The following is an 18,132-nucleotide window of genomic DNA, read 5'->3' as shown; positions in this document are numbered from 1 at the left end:
CATCATCTCCTATGCCGAGGACACCCAGCTCATCCTCTCAGTCACCAATCCTCTCGTCTGAAGCAGAACTAGGACAAGATGGATGTCCTCATCCTCGGACCCACCCCCTCAGCCTGGGACAACTCCTGGTGGCCGACCACACTGGGAGCAGCACCAACACCCACTGACCATGCACGCAATCTAGGACTTATCCTCGACTCCCCCCTCTCCATGTCTCCATGTCGAAGCAGGTCAACGCCGTCTCCTCCTCCTGCTACAAACACCCTCCGCAGGATCTACAAGTGGATCCCCATTGAAACCAGAAGAACGGTGACACAGGCCCTCATCAGCAGCAGACTGGACTACGGCAACGCACTCTACGCAGGAATCCCAGCCAAGCACCTATGACAACTACAACTCATCCAAACGCCTCCGCCCGAAAGATCGTCAACGTCCCCCATCGCAGCCACATCACCCCCCACCTGAGAGACCTACACTGGCTCCCCATCGACAAGAGGATCACCTTCAAGCTCCTCACCCACGCACACAAAGCACTCCACAACGCCGGACCAGCCTTCCTGAACAGCAGACTCAGCTTCCACACCCCCACCCGCCAGCCTCGCCCTCGCAGCTGTCCCCCGCTTCCAACGAACGACCTCCGGCAGCAGATCCTTCTCCTACCTCGCAGCCAAGACCTGGAACACCCTCCCTACCCACATAAGCATACCCAAGACCTTCTCGCCTTCAGAAGCCTCCTCAAGACCTGGCTCTTCGGGTAGTAGCAGCATCACCCCACTCCCCTCAGCGCCTTGGGACCCTCACGGGTAAGTAGCGTGCTTTACAAGTACTCTGATTGATTGATGCGTGTTTATGCGTCTGTTTTCCACACATGCCACACTTACAGCAAAATACGATAAACTAAAAAATAACCCTGGAAACAATACATTTCACTCCTTCAGTACTGCTGTTGAACTCCAGCAGGTGAATCTCCCCCAAAATGTGTAGAGACAAGGATCATATCACACAAGACTTTAAACATGTTTCAACAAAGCATTTATTTGAGACTCAAAAAAGGATGACAAAATGTAGTTGTAAAATATTACTTTGAGAACAAATAATATGATATTTTGAAAACATTTGTGAGGCTAAATAAACCCACATATTAGGAAAGATGTCGCTGTGGTGTATCCCACAATTGTGCTCAAAGCAGAATTCCAGAGGTGACATTACTTTGAGAGTGTGAACATGAGCAGAAAACTTCAATCTAAGTGATAGAGCACTGAGGAGTAAAAGCAGCTTGATAAGCAGAGGAGTTTATATTGCAGCCCCATCATGTAATGAGAGTTGGGAGACCCTGTAGGAATATAAAGGGACAGTAGAGACATATCTTGAGTACAGATACTTGGTAGTTAAGTGGGGGGTTGCTACAGTTCCAAAGTAGGGGGGGCGGCTATAGTTCCAATGTAATCTGGATGAGCACACGTGTACACTATCTTCCATCATTGCAAATATCCATTACTTGTGCACCTTATGCCCATACAGAAGTCCATTGTCGCACCAAAAGATTGCGCCAGAGTGGTGGTGGCATGAAAAAAGTGTTGTATGAATACCGCCTAGAACAATGTACCAAAGGCCAGAATGGAGTTCTCCATAAACCAAAGCATTCTTAGCCACCAATTGCAAAATACTGCCAGTGTCATACATCACTTTTCAGGTTATGAGCTCTAGAACGAAAACAGCAACACAGCACCGAAATGTCAGGCGACCCCTCCCTGCCCTCCTCCATTTTGCACCCTTTTGAGTTTACTATCACATACAGAGGTGCCATCTAAATCTTGTCCCATTTGCAAGAGCAAAGATTGCAACCAGTTTGGAACCCCAAAACTATGCGCAGCACCAGACATTCTTAACTTTGCTTCCCTTATTTTCTCTAACTCGTACAGCATACATTGAACCCTTGCATCATCACATTTCCGAAAACCAATTCCACATTAAACCCCATTGGATTGCTGGACCAGCAGAGACACAACAGTCTGCATCAGCTCAAGCTAGTCAGCAAACTGTGAAATTAGAAAAAGACAAAACAGTGCCCTGCAATTCCTACCTCTGTTCACAATCAGAAAATAGGCATGTCCTAGTCTCCTGAAAACTATTCCCCTGTGAACCTGATGCACAAATGCAGAATGTATTTATTGTAATTCCCTCACCCCCATTCTACCATCCAAAACCAGAACTACTGAATTTTGGAATCCAATGTCGCGGACCTTGCACCTTGAATATAAGCTGGCTAATGGTGCATCAGAGTGTACAAGTACATATACCAATTAAGCCGGAATCCGATTAAAAAAACAAAACCCTATTTCCACTACAGTCAACTCTATGGGAGAGGGTTACGCAAGCTGAGTGGGCCACCTCTCTGGAACAGAAACAAACCCTATCAAATTTAGGAGACACTTAACCCCTGGCTATTCTGTGCCTGGTGTAATCCTAATGCAGCTTAGCACTTGCATGGTGTATAACCATATAAATACTGGAAGAACAAGCAAAGAGGATTTTCCACTAGGTGTTGGCTAATAGTGGTTCTCTTACAAGGAACACGCTTTCTTATAATTACCTCTCCTACTTTTGCGAAACTCAGTCCCACTGCACTATTAATACGCTACAAGTATGCTTCATTCAAGAAAAATGATCCTTTACAGAAGGAAGCAGCCCTGCTCTTATGAGGTTGTAAGAGCCCATGGAGAATAGGATATCAACGTATTCGGACAGCACTTGGGTATTGCAGGTTAGGCATGCTCTAAGTAAGTGCCTCTCCTTCAGAATAGGGACCATTGGAAAAGTGGGTAGAGAACTATGTTCTCCTGAGCCCTCCATCCTTTGTCCTACCATGCCACTCTTTGAAAATTAAAGAACAGGAGCATATTTGTTTTAAAAAGCGCACCGTCAAGCCTTATATAGCCTATTACTTAGGATATGCATCAGCTGAACCTACGGTACTATACAAACTTGTAGATTGCATAGCGTTTCAGCTGCAGATGTGCCTGCCTAGTGTACATTATGCATACTTGAGGTATTCCTTCTGAGCCAGCGCTTGTCCTCATATGCCGACACCTATACACAATAAAAGCATGCCTAGCCTTTACTTCTTGTGTACACACAGCTAATTCCCACTCAATTAGCTAAAAATATCACATAAAAACAGTTTAGTCTCTGAAAAGAGACTACGCCATGCTGTAAAGTAGTGCTTTATTGTTTCCGGGAACAAATTCAAAAGGTTGACAAACTTAGCAAATATGAAATTGCAAAAAGTGCTATTTGTAGTCAGTGTCTTGAGGCAAACTCTGAAAAGCAAAGGCCAAAACTTCCAAAACTCTTTTAGATTGGAGTAAGTCTGATAATTCAATGTTTTAGCATGAAAACGTATCGCAGAACATTTTTTCAACCTCTTGTGTAAGACTGTGGGCTATTGATGTGGCGCTGCTTTGGATGTGCCAAATCAACATTTTGTGGCATTCGTGGTTCCCTGCTGCAAATAAACTACAACATGGGGGACACTTTTTCCCCATAAGACACGCCTTGGAGAGGGTTTAATATACGATCCAAGTTATTTATTGCCATTTTGAATTGAAAAGGATTTTTGCCAATGAGGCAGTATACAACTAGACATACAGACTGTTATACAAGATTTTCAATGTTCTTAAAGACCAGAAGTATTTTATGTTGACCCATTCTTGCATACATGGGATCCAAAGAGCAGGCCCAGGAAAAAAAAACATACTAAAAAGCTTGCAAAGTCAAAGACTATTGGATAGCACTTTGTTCGAATTTGTTTTTAAAACAATAGGCGTGTTTACAAGCATAACAGCAACAACAGTTTCCTGCCTAGGGTTTGAGGAATATTGTTTTTTTCCACTTTGTTTAGAAAGTGACAGTTCCTCTTTTTGAAGGCACACAAAAAATGTGTAGGCAGATACGGCAAGCTGCTGATGAATGGCTATTAAGGGCAGAGTCCCTGAAACGGGCAGGACACAATCGCGGTTTAGTTTTAGGGATCTGTGGAGGGAGGGAAGCACAGTACATAGTTGGAGATACACCAGGTGTTGAGCGATCGCACACTTGGTCATGCTTCAGTTGTACGACAAGAGGCTGCTGCAGAACTCAACTTCAGGTACCACTGGGGGAATACCCCCCAGGGTATATGAAACCTAGTCTGATTCCAGTTTAAACTAGAAGCTAAGACAAAAAGAGGCTAAAGCCTGCACTCTGACCACAGATAGCAGATTCAACTTTGACAGTAGGAAAACCTGCTTGATAATATTTATTTAAAATGTAGTATTTCCATTGCAGAGAAAGAAAGCAGTCTGCAGTCAGTCAGGGAAAGGTCACAGAAACAGGAGTTTGAGAGCAAGCAGTGTCTGGGCAAAGGTCCAGTTAGAGCATTTCACCTTTCTAAAGCTTCATGCAGGAAGACTATCTGTCCAGGTGGATTCTTTGGAACTAAAATATCAGTGTCTGCCCTTTTTTGTTCCGTCACCTCTAAAAGTTGATTTCTTACTTTGATGGAATGCAGTTAGCTGCCCCGCAATGAGCCTTTCCACGCAGGGTTTTTATTAACCCGTAACCCAGCTGCGCCAACTAAGTTAGAGTTGGTAAGCACTCTCGATACTTGGAGATTTTATCTGCAAGTAACATGATGGACAATACGGTTACATCCCCAAGCAGAACCATTTTTGATCTTCCTGCTCTCTTTTTTACCTCTTAAAAATAAACTGACAGCAGCTCCTGCTAGTACAATGCAAAACTGCAATAGGGCCTAAAGGAACAGAAGGATTGTGTCTCTACTTAGACTTCCACTACAAATACAAGCCTAGTGCCCTATGAAATGCCATGTACATAGAAGACTGGATTTCAGGGACTTGATGGAAGCCAAAATATGGGATCTGTGAAAAAGTGCTTTTATAACAAATCTCAGCAAGATTAGTTAAAAAAAGCCTCTGCAGAAAGACCAACAACTTTCCCAATATGGTGTATTGTGTGAATGCACTCCCCACTCACCTGTGGAGTGTGTTTGTGTGTCTATGTGCATAAAGAGACAATCGCCTGCGCAGTAGGAAGATGCAAAAACTGCGAAGCTGCGTGTCTATTTACTACTCGGTATTACAGTAAGATCTGCTAACAAAGCTCACTGAGCTTACCAAAACATTTTTTAGCAGCAGGATTTGCACTTCACTACTGGGCAGGCAGCAAGCACGAGCGGTCGGGAGCATGAGGCTGTTCGGCATTCTTATTTCTTAGTCACATGCACCATCCTCATCCAGCAACAATGAACGTTTTCAGGCGGCTGTAGTCAGTCTCAGTCTTTAAGGAGCACTGTTTCTGAACCAGGGGATTCATGAAGTCCGCTGCTGTGTGAAGGTTGTGTGGAGCCAACCCTAGGGAGGGGTTCCATGCGTGAGCTCTGTTGGTGTAGGAGAAACATTTGCACAGGGACTTGGCAAGGGACGCATGGAAGATCAGTCCAGATTGAGTAGAATGATGGAAGGATTCAGAATTGTTGAATTTGAGGGGAGGCCCAGATAAACAAGATACTTGTTGACATCTTTGACATTTAGGGCAACGTGTGGTGGTTTGCAGTGGTTCCTCGTCAGAATCGGGTGTTTCGTTGTAGGTCAATGCTGTAAGAACAGAGCCCCACAGGTAAAGTGCGGTAGCTGTGACACCAGAACGCTTCTCAAGGGTGTCGTTCTCCAAAAGATATGCTTGAGTGACCGATTTAACAGGAGGACCGGTATCGTGGTTGAAAGACACAGTGATATCTGGTGGGCGGCTTGAGGACGGAGCCAGGAGGGTCTGAAGAGGTTTCTGTGGGTTAGGAGGTGGAAGACTTGCCTGGGGGCCAAGGATCTGTTGTGGTTCCTCTGGGCTCAGCAGTGACGCTTCGTCCAGAAGGGGTTCCCCAGATGGAGCCATGGCTATGGTGACATTTTCCACATGCACCACTTGGTGCACCACAGCAACAGATGCAAAGAGAGTGGCAACACCGGCCAGATATACAACTCCCAAAATACATGCCAACTGTGAAAAAAAACAAGATATAAATTATTGCAAGCATGCCCACTCACATAAGGAAATAAGAGAGCAGAGAAAAGCTCAGATATTTAGCAGAGAAAAGGAACAGGACAAAAACAAACAAAAAAACACTATGGGAATAAGAGGGTACATTAATCACAGGACACCAGATAAGCATTACAATAGAGCTGACCAAACCAAATAATCTTGCTGTGCAAGGAAAATGGAAATTGACTTCACCAATGGTGCTTGCTAAGTATTCCAAGGTAAAGCAAACTACTTGAAAGAGAAACTAGATCACCCAGATAACGTGTGCTAAGTCCTCTCTGAAGGAAGCTCAGTAAAAAAGGGCCACAGCAGACATTAATTGTTAAAGTATGTTCATGTTCAAAACCAGGATCCTACCTTAGCAACATGATGACAGAACTGGCTGAGGGCCTGCTGCCACACACACTGCTCCAGAAGCACACAGAGATCAGTGTAGGTGAACCAACCACGACACCTGCCCTGCTGCTCTGCAACCCTACAAAGGGGAAATGGCTGGCATTATTAACAAGTCAAATATTACAAGTTAACAAAATAATCCATACAAATTCAAACAAGACGTTATATGAACATCAAAAGCAGTAAGCATGAGCACATCTATAAATAAAATACCATTTCAATTTGAGACCACTCAAACAATTACTGTAAACGATCCCTAAAACAGAACCTAAAAACCAGTCATTGTGCATTCAGACAACTTAAGGAGCACATTCAGTTCAAATAAAGTCTTAGGTATGGGGCTAAATTTACTAAAAGGAGGCAATCATTCACAATTTTACCCCAATACGCTTCAGCAAAGGCGGTATGAACTTATTCCACCCTCATGTCATGTATGGGCAGTGATCCTTGACACCCAGGGCACTACCCACAGCCATGATTTTCCTTCTTACAGATTCCACCCCAGACAGGGAGTGGATGGCAAGCTGTGTGCCTTTTTACACTGAAGTAGTACTGAGGCATGCCTACAGATCTGATCGATATGGTCCCTCGTCACACCCAAACACAGCCAGAAGTTCTAGCACTCTGCATTCTTACCGGCCCTCCAGCCAACTCAGGACTTGGAAAAACTCCTTGGGGTCTGTGAATAGGCTCCAGTCCTATAGGAGAGAGAGACAAGAGGTTACTGTCGAAGCATAAAGAACACAGCTCCTTACAGAGTGGGAATTGAAACAGTGCCCGGTTTTCTTTCAGGTGAAATCGCGAGGCCTCTCCAAGGGAAGGAGCTTGAAGGAGAACACTATCTACACGTTAGGGATAAAAGGCAGGTACCCAGCCTCCTCTGGGATGGTGCATGGGTGCAGATTGAGAAGGGTCTTCGCTAATTCTGTGCTAGTACAATGAAACACAGCCAGGTGCAGCAGTAAGAGGCAATGAGAGAGAGCACAAACGTGTGCCGATTCGGATGGGACTATTGTGCTTCAGATCAAATGCATGCTACAGCATACTTCTGAGGTACTGCCCAAAATTATGGACATAGAAATAACTTTAGAGGTCTAACCAGACATACCAAGCCTAGACACCACGGAGTCTTGTTCTAATGGAGGGGAATATATTGGCAAACGGTAAATATTGAATGAGCAACAGAGGGCAGGCAGAATGACAATCAAGAAGGAACCACCTTACAGAGGAAAAAGGCAGGCAGCTAAGTTCAGGAGACTGGGCAGGATGGGCCAGAGAGACTCTCGGACCAGTGAAAATGAGAGGCAGGGGCCCAAGAAAGAGTCAGACTAAGAGGTAGCAATGCAGTTGATGTAAGACAGATGCCAGTCAGTTGGAGCAGCAGCAAAGGGAGGTCTAGAAGTGTTAGACAGAGACCGCCATCAAGACTGGTGTACGTTACTGAGCCGAAGGAAGGACAGGTGAAAGCCCAAAGAGGACAGTAAATATCATGGGAGAATCTTCTGGGAGGTTGGGACATAAATGAGTTACAGTAAGAGAGGAACTGGAGGGTTAGGAGAGGAGATGGGATGGGAGTTAGGATTACAGGCACACTAAGTTGATACATCAAACTCAAGGTCTCAAGTTTCACCCTTTAAATCACACAAAAATACAGACTCCTGACAAAAGATCTGAATGGCTCAGTGGCTGATTTTATAGTGGTTGCCTCAGATTCAGAAAAATCTCATCAAAAGGCCCAGGATGAGAGGCGTATGCAAAAGAATACAACAAGCATAAGGGCTACTGCACCATGCATGCGGTACTCGCGTTGAAAATCAAAGCACACCTACGTGCTGCTACGCCCTCCTGTACTGCATTCATGGCTACCCATTACGAGGTCTTGTCTCTATTTTCAATGCACAAAGGTGAAATCCATAGCTCCCGTTCCCATCTAGTGATACCCTCCACCAATTATTTTTTTAAACCTTCATTCTAAATTACATCGCCACCTTCTATTCAGGATGCTTGTCTCCCTCACCAGAAGTTGTGCCTTTACACGTTAGGAAGGCAGAGCTAGAGGGCACTTCATTTTTCCTTTGGGCAATCAACAATATTGGCATGCAGGATTTAGAATTGGATTTTTCTCCCTGCAAGATGTTGAAATCTCTATTTTACATGAGCAGTCACAAACCAAGCTAAAGCATGTGTAGGTTCTTACAATTGCGCGCAGGAAACCCATCTCCAGAGTGTTGATAGTCTGCACATCCAAACTTCCGGCTGTTCCCCACTCGTCATTGAATACCTCCTCCTCTTCGCCTTCATCGTACAGGTACTTGCTGGCAACCATCTGCAATCAACACAAGGGAGAGTTAACACGTTATGGTCCTACAGAGCATCTAATAGAACAGATCCATGAAAACAGTGGTCACGCATACAGGCCCTGAGGAGTGACATCCGGACTCCCCTCGAGAAAGGGCATTCACAAGCAAGGCTCTTAGACAGGCTCTGGAATCCATATTGCGACAGAACCGAAAGCAGTCATAAACCAGATATGACGTACAAGAAGCTACAAACTCATTTCATAATGGATTCTCTTTATTTTACACAGTTTTTTTGTACTCTGACAGAATCAGAACAATCTATTAGTATAAAAGGATACAGTGATCTAGGAGCTTAAGTTTATGAGAGCGCATAATTAACTCTGAATGTTTAACGCCCAGAATTTGAAGTCAAATCCTCCGGAGAGTAGGTCCTCAACTCTAGACAGGCAAATCCAGGCAAAATGTGAACCATCAACAACGTGACTGGCACAGCCACTTCCAGAGAAGTCAGCAGTAATAATGTGTATGCTAGCTGGCATTTAAAAATGTGTAAGGTATGAGAAGCACAGAGCAGACAACAACCAGGTGAACTAAAGGTCAAAGCCAACAGCTTGCGTGTTTATGGCGTATCAAGGTCTACTACCATTTCACCTTAGCAGGACAAAGAGCTGCATCCATGTGTCTGTGCAGAGCTTGTAGAAAACAAGCTTCGTTTGCGCTCGTTTCACATCAACTGGCTCCAGCTTCAACAGTTACAACCTCTCTAGATCAGACCTACGTAGGGCATGCTACACCACAGCCCTTGGGATGCAAGACAGCAAATTAAGTGTTGGGCACCCTGGCAATTGTCCAGGAAATTCCTCGTCTAGCAAGGTCTGGCTAGGATGTCCCAGTCCTACTTCAATGTCCTCCCCATACAAGTAAAATTGGTAAATTCTTAATGAAGTGAAGAAATTGAGGATCTTAGTTTAAATTGCATGAAAAGAGTATAGAAACTGTAACCGTAATCATTGCCTGCAGACCTTGTACAGCGATCCACAGCCTTTTCGCCAGGTTGCAGCTACAGAAATACAATATACATACTTGGCCTACCTGCTTCTTGAATGCTTACAGTGGTGTAGAAATGTTCAGGAATACTCCGTGTACACATTTTAGTAGAAGACAGGAGCTATTAATTGTATCCTACTAAACCCTTGAGTGCCAAGTCAACCAAGGGCAAGGACACTACATATGTTAAAACATACAGAAGATGTGTATCTATTCACTGCTTAAATATACACCGTCCATCTAAATACATGACTGCACTAGACCTCAGTGTAATGCACCAATACACATCCAAGTCTACAAGGGTCAGCCAAGTTTCCACAGCAAAGCAAATCAAATACAGTTCTTGGGACTTAAAAAGTCCCTAAAGCGCTACCATTATAGTAGTGAAAGGGTGCTGCCTTTACTGGGAGTTAGGCAGCACGAGCGCGGTGATGGCAGCATACCGTGTACTGATCATTAGGAGCGAACAGGACCGTTTTATCTGTGTCACGGTAGTAGAGCCTACAGGCTCCCTCAGTTAAGGTCCTGCTGCTGTGTGTACAACTCACCAATGGCCTACATTGGGTTGGTCACTCCCATGGCCTGTGATGTAGGGCTACAAGCTTTGGAGCCGTTCCTGCTGTGACAGGCTGCTTTCTGGAGGAAGGGCATAGGAATTTTAGACTTTGATCGAGAATCAGAGTAGGAATCATAAGGCTCTGACTTCTAGAGGGAGTCGAGCATATCTGAATGTCATCTATAGTGAATAGGGAATGATTACTATGACTAGCGAGAAAGGTGTGGGACGCAGGGACCCGCCTAGGACACAAAAGCACGACCAGGGGCTGTGTGTATTAATTGTGAATGTTGTATTTTATTTGTGCTCGTATATAAATGATCATTTTTTCATAAAAGCAAGTATTTGACTGGACCATCATTTATTGCTGATGCTCGACCACATTACCACTGAGAGTCAAGTGCTGAAGGGGTACTTGGCCCAGTGGCTCAGGATCTACTGTAGGTCGGGCCTGGGACATCAGGAGACAAAAGGCCTCAACCTCCATGGTTGGCCTCAGTAGCTCCTGCTTGCTCAGTGGACCTCTGAATGGGGATCTGACTACAGTGATGATTAGAGTCCCCCAAACCCCACACGAGAGGGACAAGCAACCTGGGTACAGTAGTATAATTTAAACACGAGCAGATTAATATCGTGCAAACTAATGCTTGAAGAGCTGCTAATAGGATATTCCGCTCCACTGAATCCTACACTTTTCACAGTGGCATTCATTTCATTCAACCCTCCATTAGTTTGATAATTTAAACACCCTCTTGTGGTTAAATCCCGACCTTTGAGGCCGAACAAGACTGATTCCAAAGAATAAGAGGGATGTGCGCATAAATCTTTGCGTGTAAAGACTTTGCAAGAGGTAAATCACCACAGTGAACTGCAGAGTCTACACTTTCTCTTGGACTTGTTGTGGCGATACAGTATGCTCATCATAGGCACTAATTAGTGTTAGGGGGTGGGTCCCCATGCGATTATTTCTGATCCATTCATTGCTTTGAGATAAAGGTCAGGAGATTCATGTTAGAATAATTTATTTTGGAATCATATTTTCTACCTTTTTTCCACAAATTTCACAGTAAAATGTGTTTTTTTTAACATTTTTTATTATAGTTCAAGACAATCATAGGGCATATATAGAGAATCACTGTGTGCATACAAAAAGAGATCGATAATCACTCGGTCTAGATACAATACACAAAAGGAAAAACATATGAAAGATAACCTTAGGCTGCAGTGCATTTGGGTACATTTGTGTCCAACCGCAAGTTCCCCTCCCTCACCCCCTACTCAGAGTCACTCTCACTGTCCAATGCCGGGGGTCACATAAATATCCTTTGTACTCATTCCATGCCCCCAGAGCCATATCCATTTCCGTGGGCATTTTCGATTTATATACACTGTTCGTTCAGCCAACGTCAAGATCAGAACACCAATCCCTGAGTGTTGGTGCGCTTTGGGCCCCCAATATTTAGCTAGATTTCTTTTTGCGTACATTATTCCTAACGTCATTGTGACGGGGGGCTAGCAGAACCCCGAAATGACCCGGAGTGGTGGTCCGCCCCCCCCTCTCACCTTGCCCATTGTCCCCACAGCTGCCAGAGAACGAGTGGAGAGAGAAACAGGACGATTGCTGGATACCACCTGAAACGGGTCCTGGTGCCTTTAACTGGAACGACGAGGTTGGCGCAGCCCCGCCCCCCCTCTACGGAGCGACGTCAAAAGGCGGAAGTGTCTCATCATCGACGGACGGCGTTTCCCTGGAGGTAGACGGTGTGGAGAAAGGAAGGAACAACGCGAGTGTGTATCCGGAAGAGGACGGAGCGCAGACGAGCCCAGCTGATATCATCAAGCCTGGAGGCCAACGTTTCGGTGCATCGCCCCGCCACGGTCCCGAGGGAGGAACGTGGCTTAACAAGGTACGGGGCCGAGTAGCGGGGTGGGTGGGGCGGAGTAGCGTCCCTACCGAGTGATAACCGCTGCCGAGTGTACTTCGCGTCTCATGTGCCCCTTCCTTCACGAGCACTGAGAGCACTACGTGACGTTAGTTAAGTTCACTGTCACTTGGTTCCCTTCACTCCCCCTTCCCTCCGCTGTTTGTACTGGACGTCCCAGTAACCGTTAGTTTTCTCCCTTTTTGCTTTCTGGGTTTCTGCGGTCCCGACGAGGAAGACCTCAGCTACCGGCGGAACAGCCAAGACCGGAAACCCTCCTCAGAGACAGCGGGAACCACGTATGGTATTGACGGAAGTACCCGGAACACCCAGTTACTGAACTTTGTTTTCGTTCCCTTTAAAAGAGACTGAAACTCTCTCTCCCTGAACTCTTTAATTGTTATGCAGAAGAAGACCTATATACCAATAAAACCCTCGTTAAAATCCTTACTTAAAGACCCAACCTTTGTGTTTACCCCGAGTTCGGTCAAAACTGAAGGGCAGGTACAAGCTGAGCAACCCCCCCTGGGACAGTCATCCAATCCTGGGTGGAGTGAGATAGATCATTGGGTTCCCAGATATTTAGGAGACCGCATTTAGGGTCCGGTAGTATTGATCCCTTGACCACTTGCGACATAGTCCTCATTACCTTAGCCCAGTAATCTGCAATACATGGGCAATCCCAGATAGTATGAAAGAACGTCCCTTCCTCCCCACACCTTCGTAAGCAGTATGCATATTCAGCTCTCCCTATCGCATGTAGTGTGACCCTAGTGTAATATACTCGTTGTAATATTTTCAATTGTACCAGTCGGAGTCGGGAAGGAATAGCAACCTCTCTGGGGGAGGAAAGCGCTGTCTGCCAGTCCGATTCGTCAAGTTCTCCCACCTCCACAGTCCATTTGTCCTTCAGTTTTAAGGTTGGGTCCGGCAGGTTGTTAATAAGCTTACGATAGACGAAGGAGGTCGCTTTTTGGGCATGTGCTCCGTAAGGAGCCTATCTTCCAGCGGGGTGGAGTCTGGGACGTCATCCCCAGGCTGGATAAGTGATCCTAATGCATGACTAATTTGCAGATATCTAAATCGTTCGGTGGGACCCAGGTCATATTGTTCCACCAGTTGCTCAAATGTTAGCATGGCACCTCTTTTCCAAAGGTCTCCCACTGTGGAGATATGGATCAGATCCCATGCTTGGAAGCCCTTACTCTTGCATAAGCGGCCTAGTTGGCGCGATGCCCAGAGTGGTGTCATTTGTGTAATGACGTTTTTGCACTTAAGGCGGGCCAGTGTGGGCTGTAGGGCCAAGCAAGGCAGAGGCGCCCCTCTTGTCATAAAGTGCAGCTAGCACTCCACCTAGGTCGTACCTGTCAGCTTTGAACGCGGGCTCAGTCTGGGGCGCGTGCAGCCATTGATTGACAATCTTTAACTGGGCCGCCCAGTAATACAATTGAATATCGGGGAGAGCAACTCCACCGTCATACCAGCCCCGGATTAATTTCTGTCGGAAAATGCGCGCCGGTTTATTCCCCCACAAAAGGCCTGAGACCAGTGTGTCTATGGATCTGAAGTACGTTTGAGGGACCAAGAATGGGGTATTTGAGGATGTAGAGCAGCCAAGGTAGTATCTTCATTTTATATAGTGCCGCCTTTCCCAGGAGGGTCAAGGGCAGGGTGTGCCAGTATTGTACGTCAGAGCGAAAAAGCTCAAGTGGGGGTGCTAAATTACGTCTAAAAAAGGCCTCCTGAGTAGGTGTCACCCAAACCCTCAAATATTTAAAGGAATCTTCGGAAATAATCAATCGGCAATCTGCCGGAAGTTGAGGTGGGGACCTTTGAGAACAAATAGAACAGACTTGGACCAGTTAATAGTATACCCTGAGACTCGTCCGAAGATTTCAAAGATGTTAAGTAGAATTATAATAGAGCGTCTGGGTCGGGTCAGATATAAAAGTAGATCGTCTGCATATAACGATATGCGATCTTCCCATGTCTCAGTCCAATTAAGCCCTTTCACAATAGGGTCCCACCGGATCCATGCCGCCAGTGGTTCCAGAATAAGAGCAAAAAGCAAGGGTGATAATGGGCACCCTTGGCGTGTGCCGCGACCAAGCGGGAAGTCCCTAGAGATGTGGCCGTTAGCTACCACCTGTGCCAGCGGTTTAGTATAAAGCAGTTTTACCCACGCACAAAAATTGGGGCCAAAACCAAGATGCCGGAGAACCGCAAATAAATAAGGCCATTCAACCATGTTGAATGCCATTCGGGCATCCAGGGATAAAATTACCGCAGGTTCTGGGAGGTTTGGGATTTGCGCCATTACCGCGTGGACCCTGCGCAAATTAAGAGCCGTGTTTCTATTTGGCATAAAGCCGGACTGATCAGGATGCAACAATGTCTCAAGATGCGGAGTTATCCGGTTGGCTATCATTTTGGCCAAAATCTTGGCTTCTGCATGGAGTAAGGATATCGGACGGTAGGAAGTACATTCGTCCGGTAAAAGGTTTGTTTTAATCAAAAGTTAATTAAATGTTGCTACGGTTGCCAGTAGTGCACCGACTACCGAGTACAGTTCTTTGTTTCTCTAATTCATGTATGAGATGGCGATGGAGCCATCTGTAAGCATAATCACTGTCTACCTCTAAGCAGACATCTTCCTGGAATACTAGTCCCCATTTGAATTTGGGGAAGTGAGAAAGAGCAGAGAGAGCTAAGCATTGGCTTTTGGTAGAACCTAATGGAGGTATTTTTTCTGACAAGCTACTCTCCAATCTAGTACTTAAGCAAAACACAAGCTACACAAAGCATTCAACAAACCATCAATGGCAAGCTACATCAAGCAAACAGGTAACTAAAAGGCATGGAATAGCGGGAAACTAGGAATAGAACAAAACAAACTGGAAGGGAAGGGATTAACAGTGTACAGGTACCCAAGATACAGCTGGTTATTGCTCCAAATCTGCGCGGTAGCTGGCAAGTTAAGGTAATGCAGGATTAAAGATCAAAAATGCTTCAGAAATAAAACTTGTTACTCCTAGAGGTCAGGTAAGCTGGCGTAGTCTGGTGACAAAAAAGCTATAGTTTCATCCACCTAAAAGGACTCTGTCTTCTATGAGCAAAGCAGCAGATTCAGTCCTAGATGCTTCTTGGAGCTTCGCCATCTACTCTGGTGCAGAAGAATTTTGTAGCATTTGTAGTTTCTGCAGAAATCTTTTTTGAATATTTCCATAGTCCAGTTTGGACATGGCCAAACCAGTCACAAGTGTCTTTTGAAGGTCGGATGAGATGTAGGGACTGATCCTTCTGGACAAAGAATACTGCAGGGACGGGACTGCAACCTTCCTGGAATTTATCAGACACGTTTGAATTCGTCCCCTGCTCTATCTAGACCCAGTTTCCGCTCATTTGCTGCCAGGATGGACTGAGAGCAGGCACTCCCAACTTACAGTTCACCTGCCCACGGCTTCAATTCTTGAAATCATGCTCAAGAATGTCCCACAGTGGCCTCCCCTTCCACAACAGACAACCACGAGCCTGTAGCAGACCCCTGCACGCCAAACCGACATGACTTTACGCCAGGGACAGACGGCCCTGACCCATGCCTATCACATCCCTACGATATGGAATTCAGAACAAGACGCCGATGCTCCCACTCGCCTATTTGCACTTGATATCAGATGAATGAGGCAACTGACAGCAGGCCTCTTTTTCCCACCCACCCCCACATACTTTGTGCTCTAGCCCATGTTTTGTGAGCAGGCGTTCCAGAGCGGCCACTGCATCACTGAAAAAACATGTCCAGGCTGCCACCGGAGTACATGGCGCAATGGAAGTCTGCCAGAGTGCCAGTGGCACTTCTCAAATACACCATAGCGGCTTGATTTGCCAGTAGCGTGATAAAGTGTCAGGGGCATTGTTCCTCATTTAGCTCATGGCAGTGTGATATGCCTTTTGTGCTTTCCATGCCGCTCCATGTAGCGAGGCTGCTGCTCATTGTGTGTTCTCAAGTGTGAGGAGATTAGCATGTCGATAAGCACAGATATGAAACCACAGCAAGGCAGACAAGAACACGACAAGGACAGTTGGAAGCTGTAGGTGTCCGAGCAGACGTCCCTGGAGGGTAGGGACATGAGAGGGCTCAAGCGGTTTTGGAGGAATTCATCAATTAGAAGAGGTTCCTCCACCAAACTAAAGGACTTATCCATTATCTAAACTCTAAAAGCTCCGGCCGGTTTATTATCATGAGGTGCTTCCATTGGCGGTTGATGTATAGATGGTCATGGAAAACTAATCATGCAGGCTTAAGACTGTGTAAGATTCTGTGTGTGTGTTAATGTCCTTCAAAGGCGGTCAGTCTTAGAAGCTAAATCAGATTAGTTAAAAGCTTTGAAAAAAAAGGTATTAACAGTCCTCACATTAGCAAAATGTCTCTGGTAAACTAAAGTTTCACTTTAGGACTTTGACAACTGATAAATAAATCCTGCATCACAAACTCTAAGATTTTGAGCGCTAGTTGGCTTAGCACCACCCAGTCACACAGAAAGCAAATAGCTCTGGACCCACAGGTTAGGTACAGCTCTTCACACAGGGGAGCACTAGGTGTCCATCAATTAACTGTACATTTCTTTTTTTACTCAAGAACGTCCGCAATGTCCTGCAGCCCCCACGTGCCAGACTCTCCTCCCCGGCACAGCGTGCGCTGCAGAAGGGACCCAACCAATTTCCCATGAGATTTCCAGTGTGGCTGCTCAACTCCAACTTATGTTTCAGTCAACAAAGCACCCAGAATGGGTAAAACGGAGCGCCAGAAACAGAATAAGTACACTTCTATGCGAGGAGATTGATGAAAGAAAGCAGGTGATGAGGCTGGACTTCTTAACAGTGCTAACACCACTTACCATTGAGATCAGGAAGAGGTCGGAGGAGGAGATCTGCTGCAGATACTCAGGGTTTCGGTGCCGGAGTCGTTCAATGTAAACCAATGCCAGCATCATGGAGCACGGGGAGATGCAGGCCTCGCTGTCGACAAAACCAGACAGACAATCAGGAAAGGGGCACATTAAACACCTCACTGAGATCAAAGTAAACACACAGGTGACAGGGCATGGAGCAAGCAAGAAATGCAAGACACCCCGACGGGCTATCGTGACTGTGGGTGGGGAGGACCACACCGCACACTTCAACAAGGATTAGAAAGATCAGAAACTATTACTAGGAAGTGCTAGGAAACAAAAATGTATTTTTCTAGAAGGCCTGCATTTTTTCTTACACCGGCACAGTGGCCAACGCATACCATAAAACAAACACTGCATACAACCAACAGAGGAGAACAGATACCATATACCTTCAAAAGACGGAGCACAACCGATTCATAACTGCAGTTTCGGTGGTCAAAACACTGATGTACATCTGTTTAAGGGATGGGACCCCACTAGTTGGGTCTGGGAGACCGCGGAGGACAGGCACCACCCAAGGAGGACATCAGTTTTGGCAGAGCAGTAACCGGATGCAGTTGTTTGGACGTGAGCCTTAAACTCCGATTGGCTCACTGGGAATACCATCCCGAGAGATTTTAAAATTCTAAAATGGCAAAACAGTCATTGCGACATCTTAAGCCCTATGCCAAATTAGGTAGCAGACAGAGCTACAACAACTCCATAAACTGGATAAAAAGTCAAGCTTGAGGCTCCTCTTGGCCTAACATTACAGACCTCTGTTCCATATAGGAAGATCAAACATTTTAATGACTCAACCTTGTATCTATAATTCGTGTGGACTGCTGGTTAGCCTGGAGGAATCAAACACCTTCAGCTTCCTG

The 18,132-nt window shown here is 45.7% G+C and overlaps 1 protein-coding gene across 1 annotated transcript in view; it reads right to left on the bottom strand.

The window, feature by feature from the left end:
• Positions 1-1,015: 1,015 nt before the first annotated feature.
• Positions 1,016-18,132, bottom strand: part of CNPPD1 (cyclin Pas1/PHO80 domain containing 1) — a 37,927-nt gene continuing 20,810 nt past the window's right edge. The window contains exons 4-8 of the mRNA XM_086954423.1: positions 17,213-17,333; positions 8,690-8,818; positions 7,129-7,190; positions 6,454-6,571; positions 1,016-6,054 (exon numbers count right to left, since the gene is read on the bottom strand). Of these exons, the coding sequence (XP_086810549.1) occupies positions 5,290-6,054; positions 6,454-6,571; positions 7,129-7,190; positions 8,690-8,818; positions 17,213-17,333 (1,195 nt within the window). The 3' untranslated portion in view covers positions 1,016-5,289. The remainder of the gene's footprint in view (positions 6,055-6,453; positions 6,572-7,128; positions 7,191-8,689; positions 8,819-17,212; positions 17,334-18,132) is intronic.

This window comes from Lissotriton vulgaris, chromosome 2_1, assembly GCF_964263255.1.
Source record: "Lissotriton vulgaris chromosome 2_1, aLisVul1.2, whole genome shotgun sequence".
NCBI classification, from domain to species: domain Eukaryota; kingdom Metazoa; phylum Chordata; class Amphibia; order Caudata; family Salamandridae; genus Lissotriton; species Lissotriton vulgaris.
This window is presented reverse-complemented; position numbering and strand designations above follow the sequence as displayed.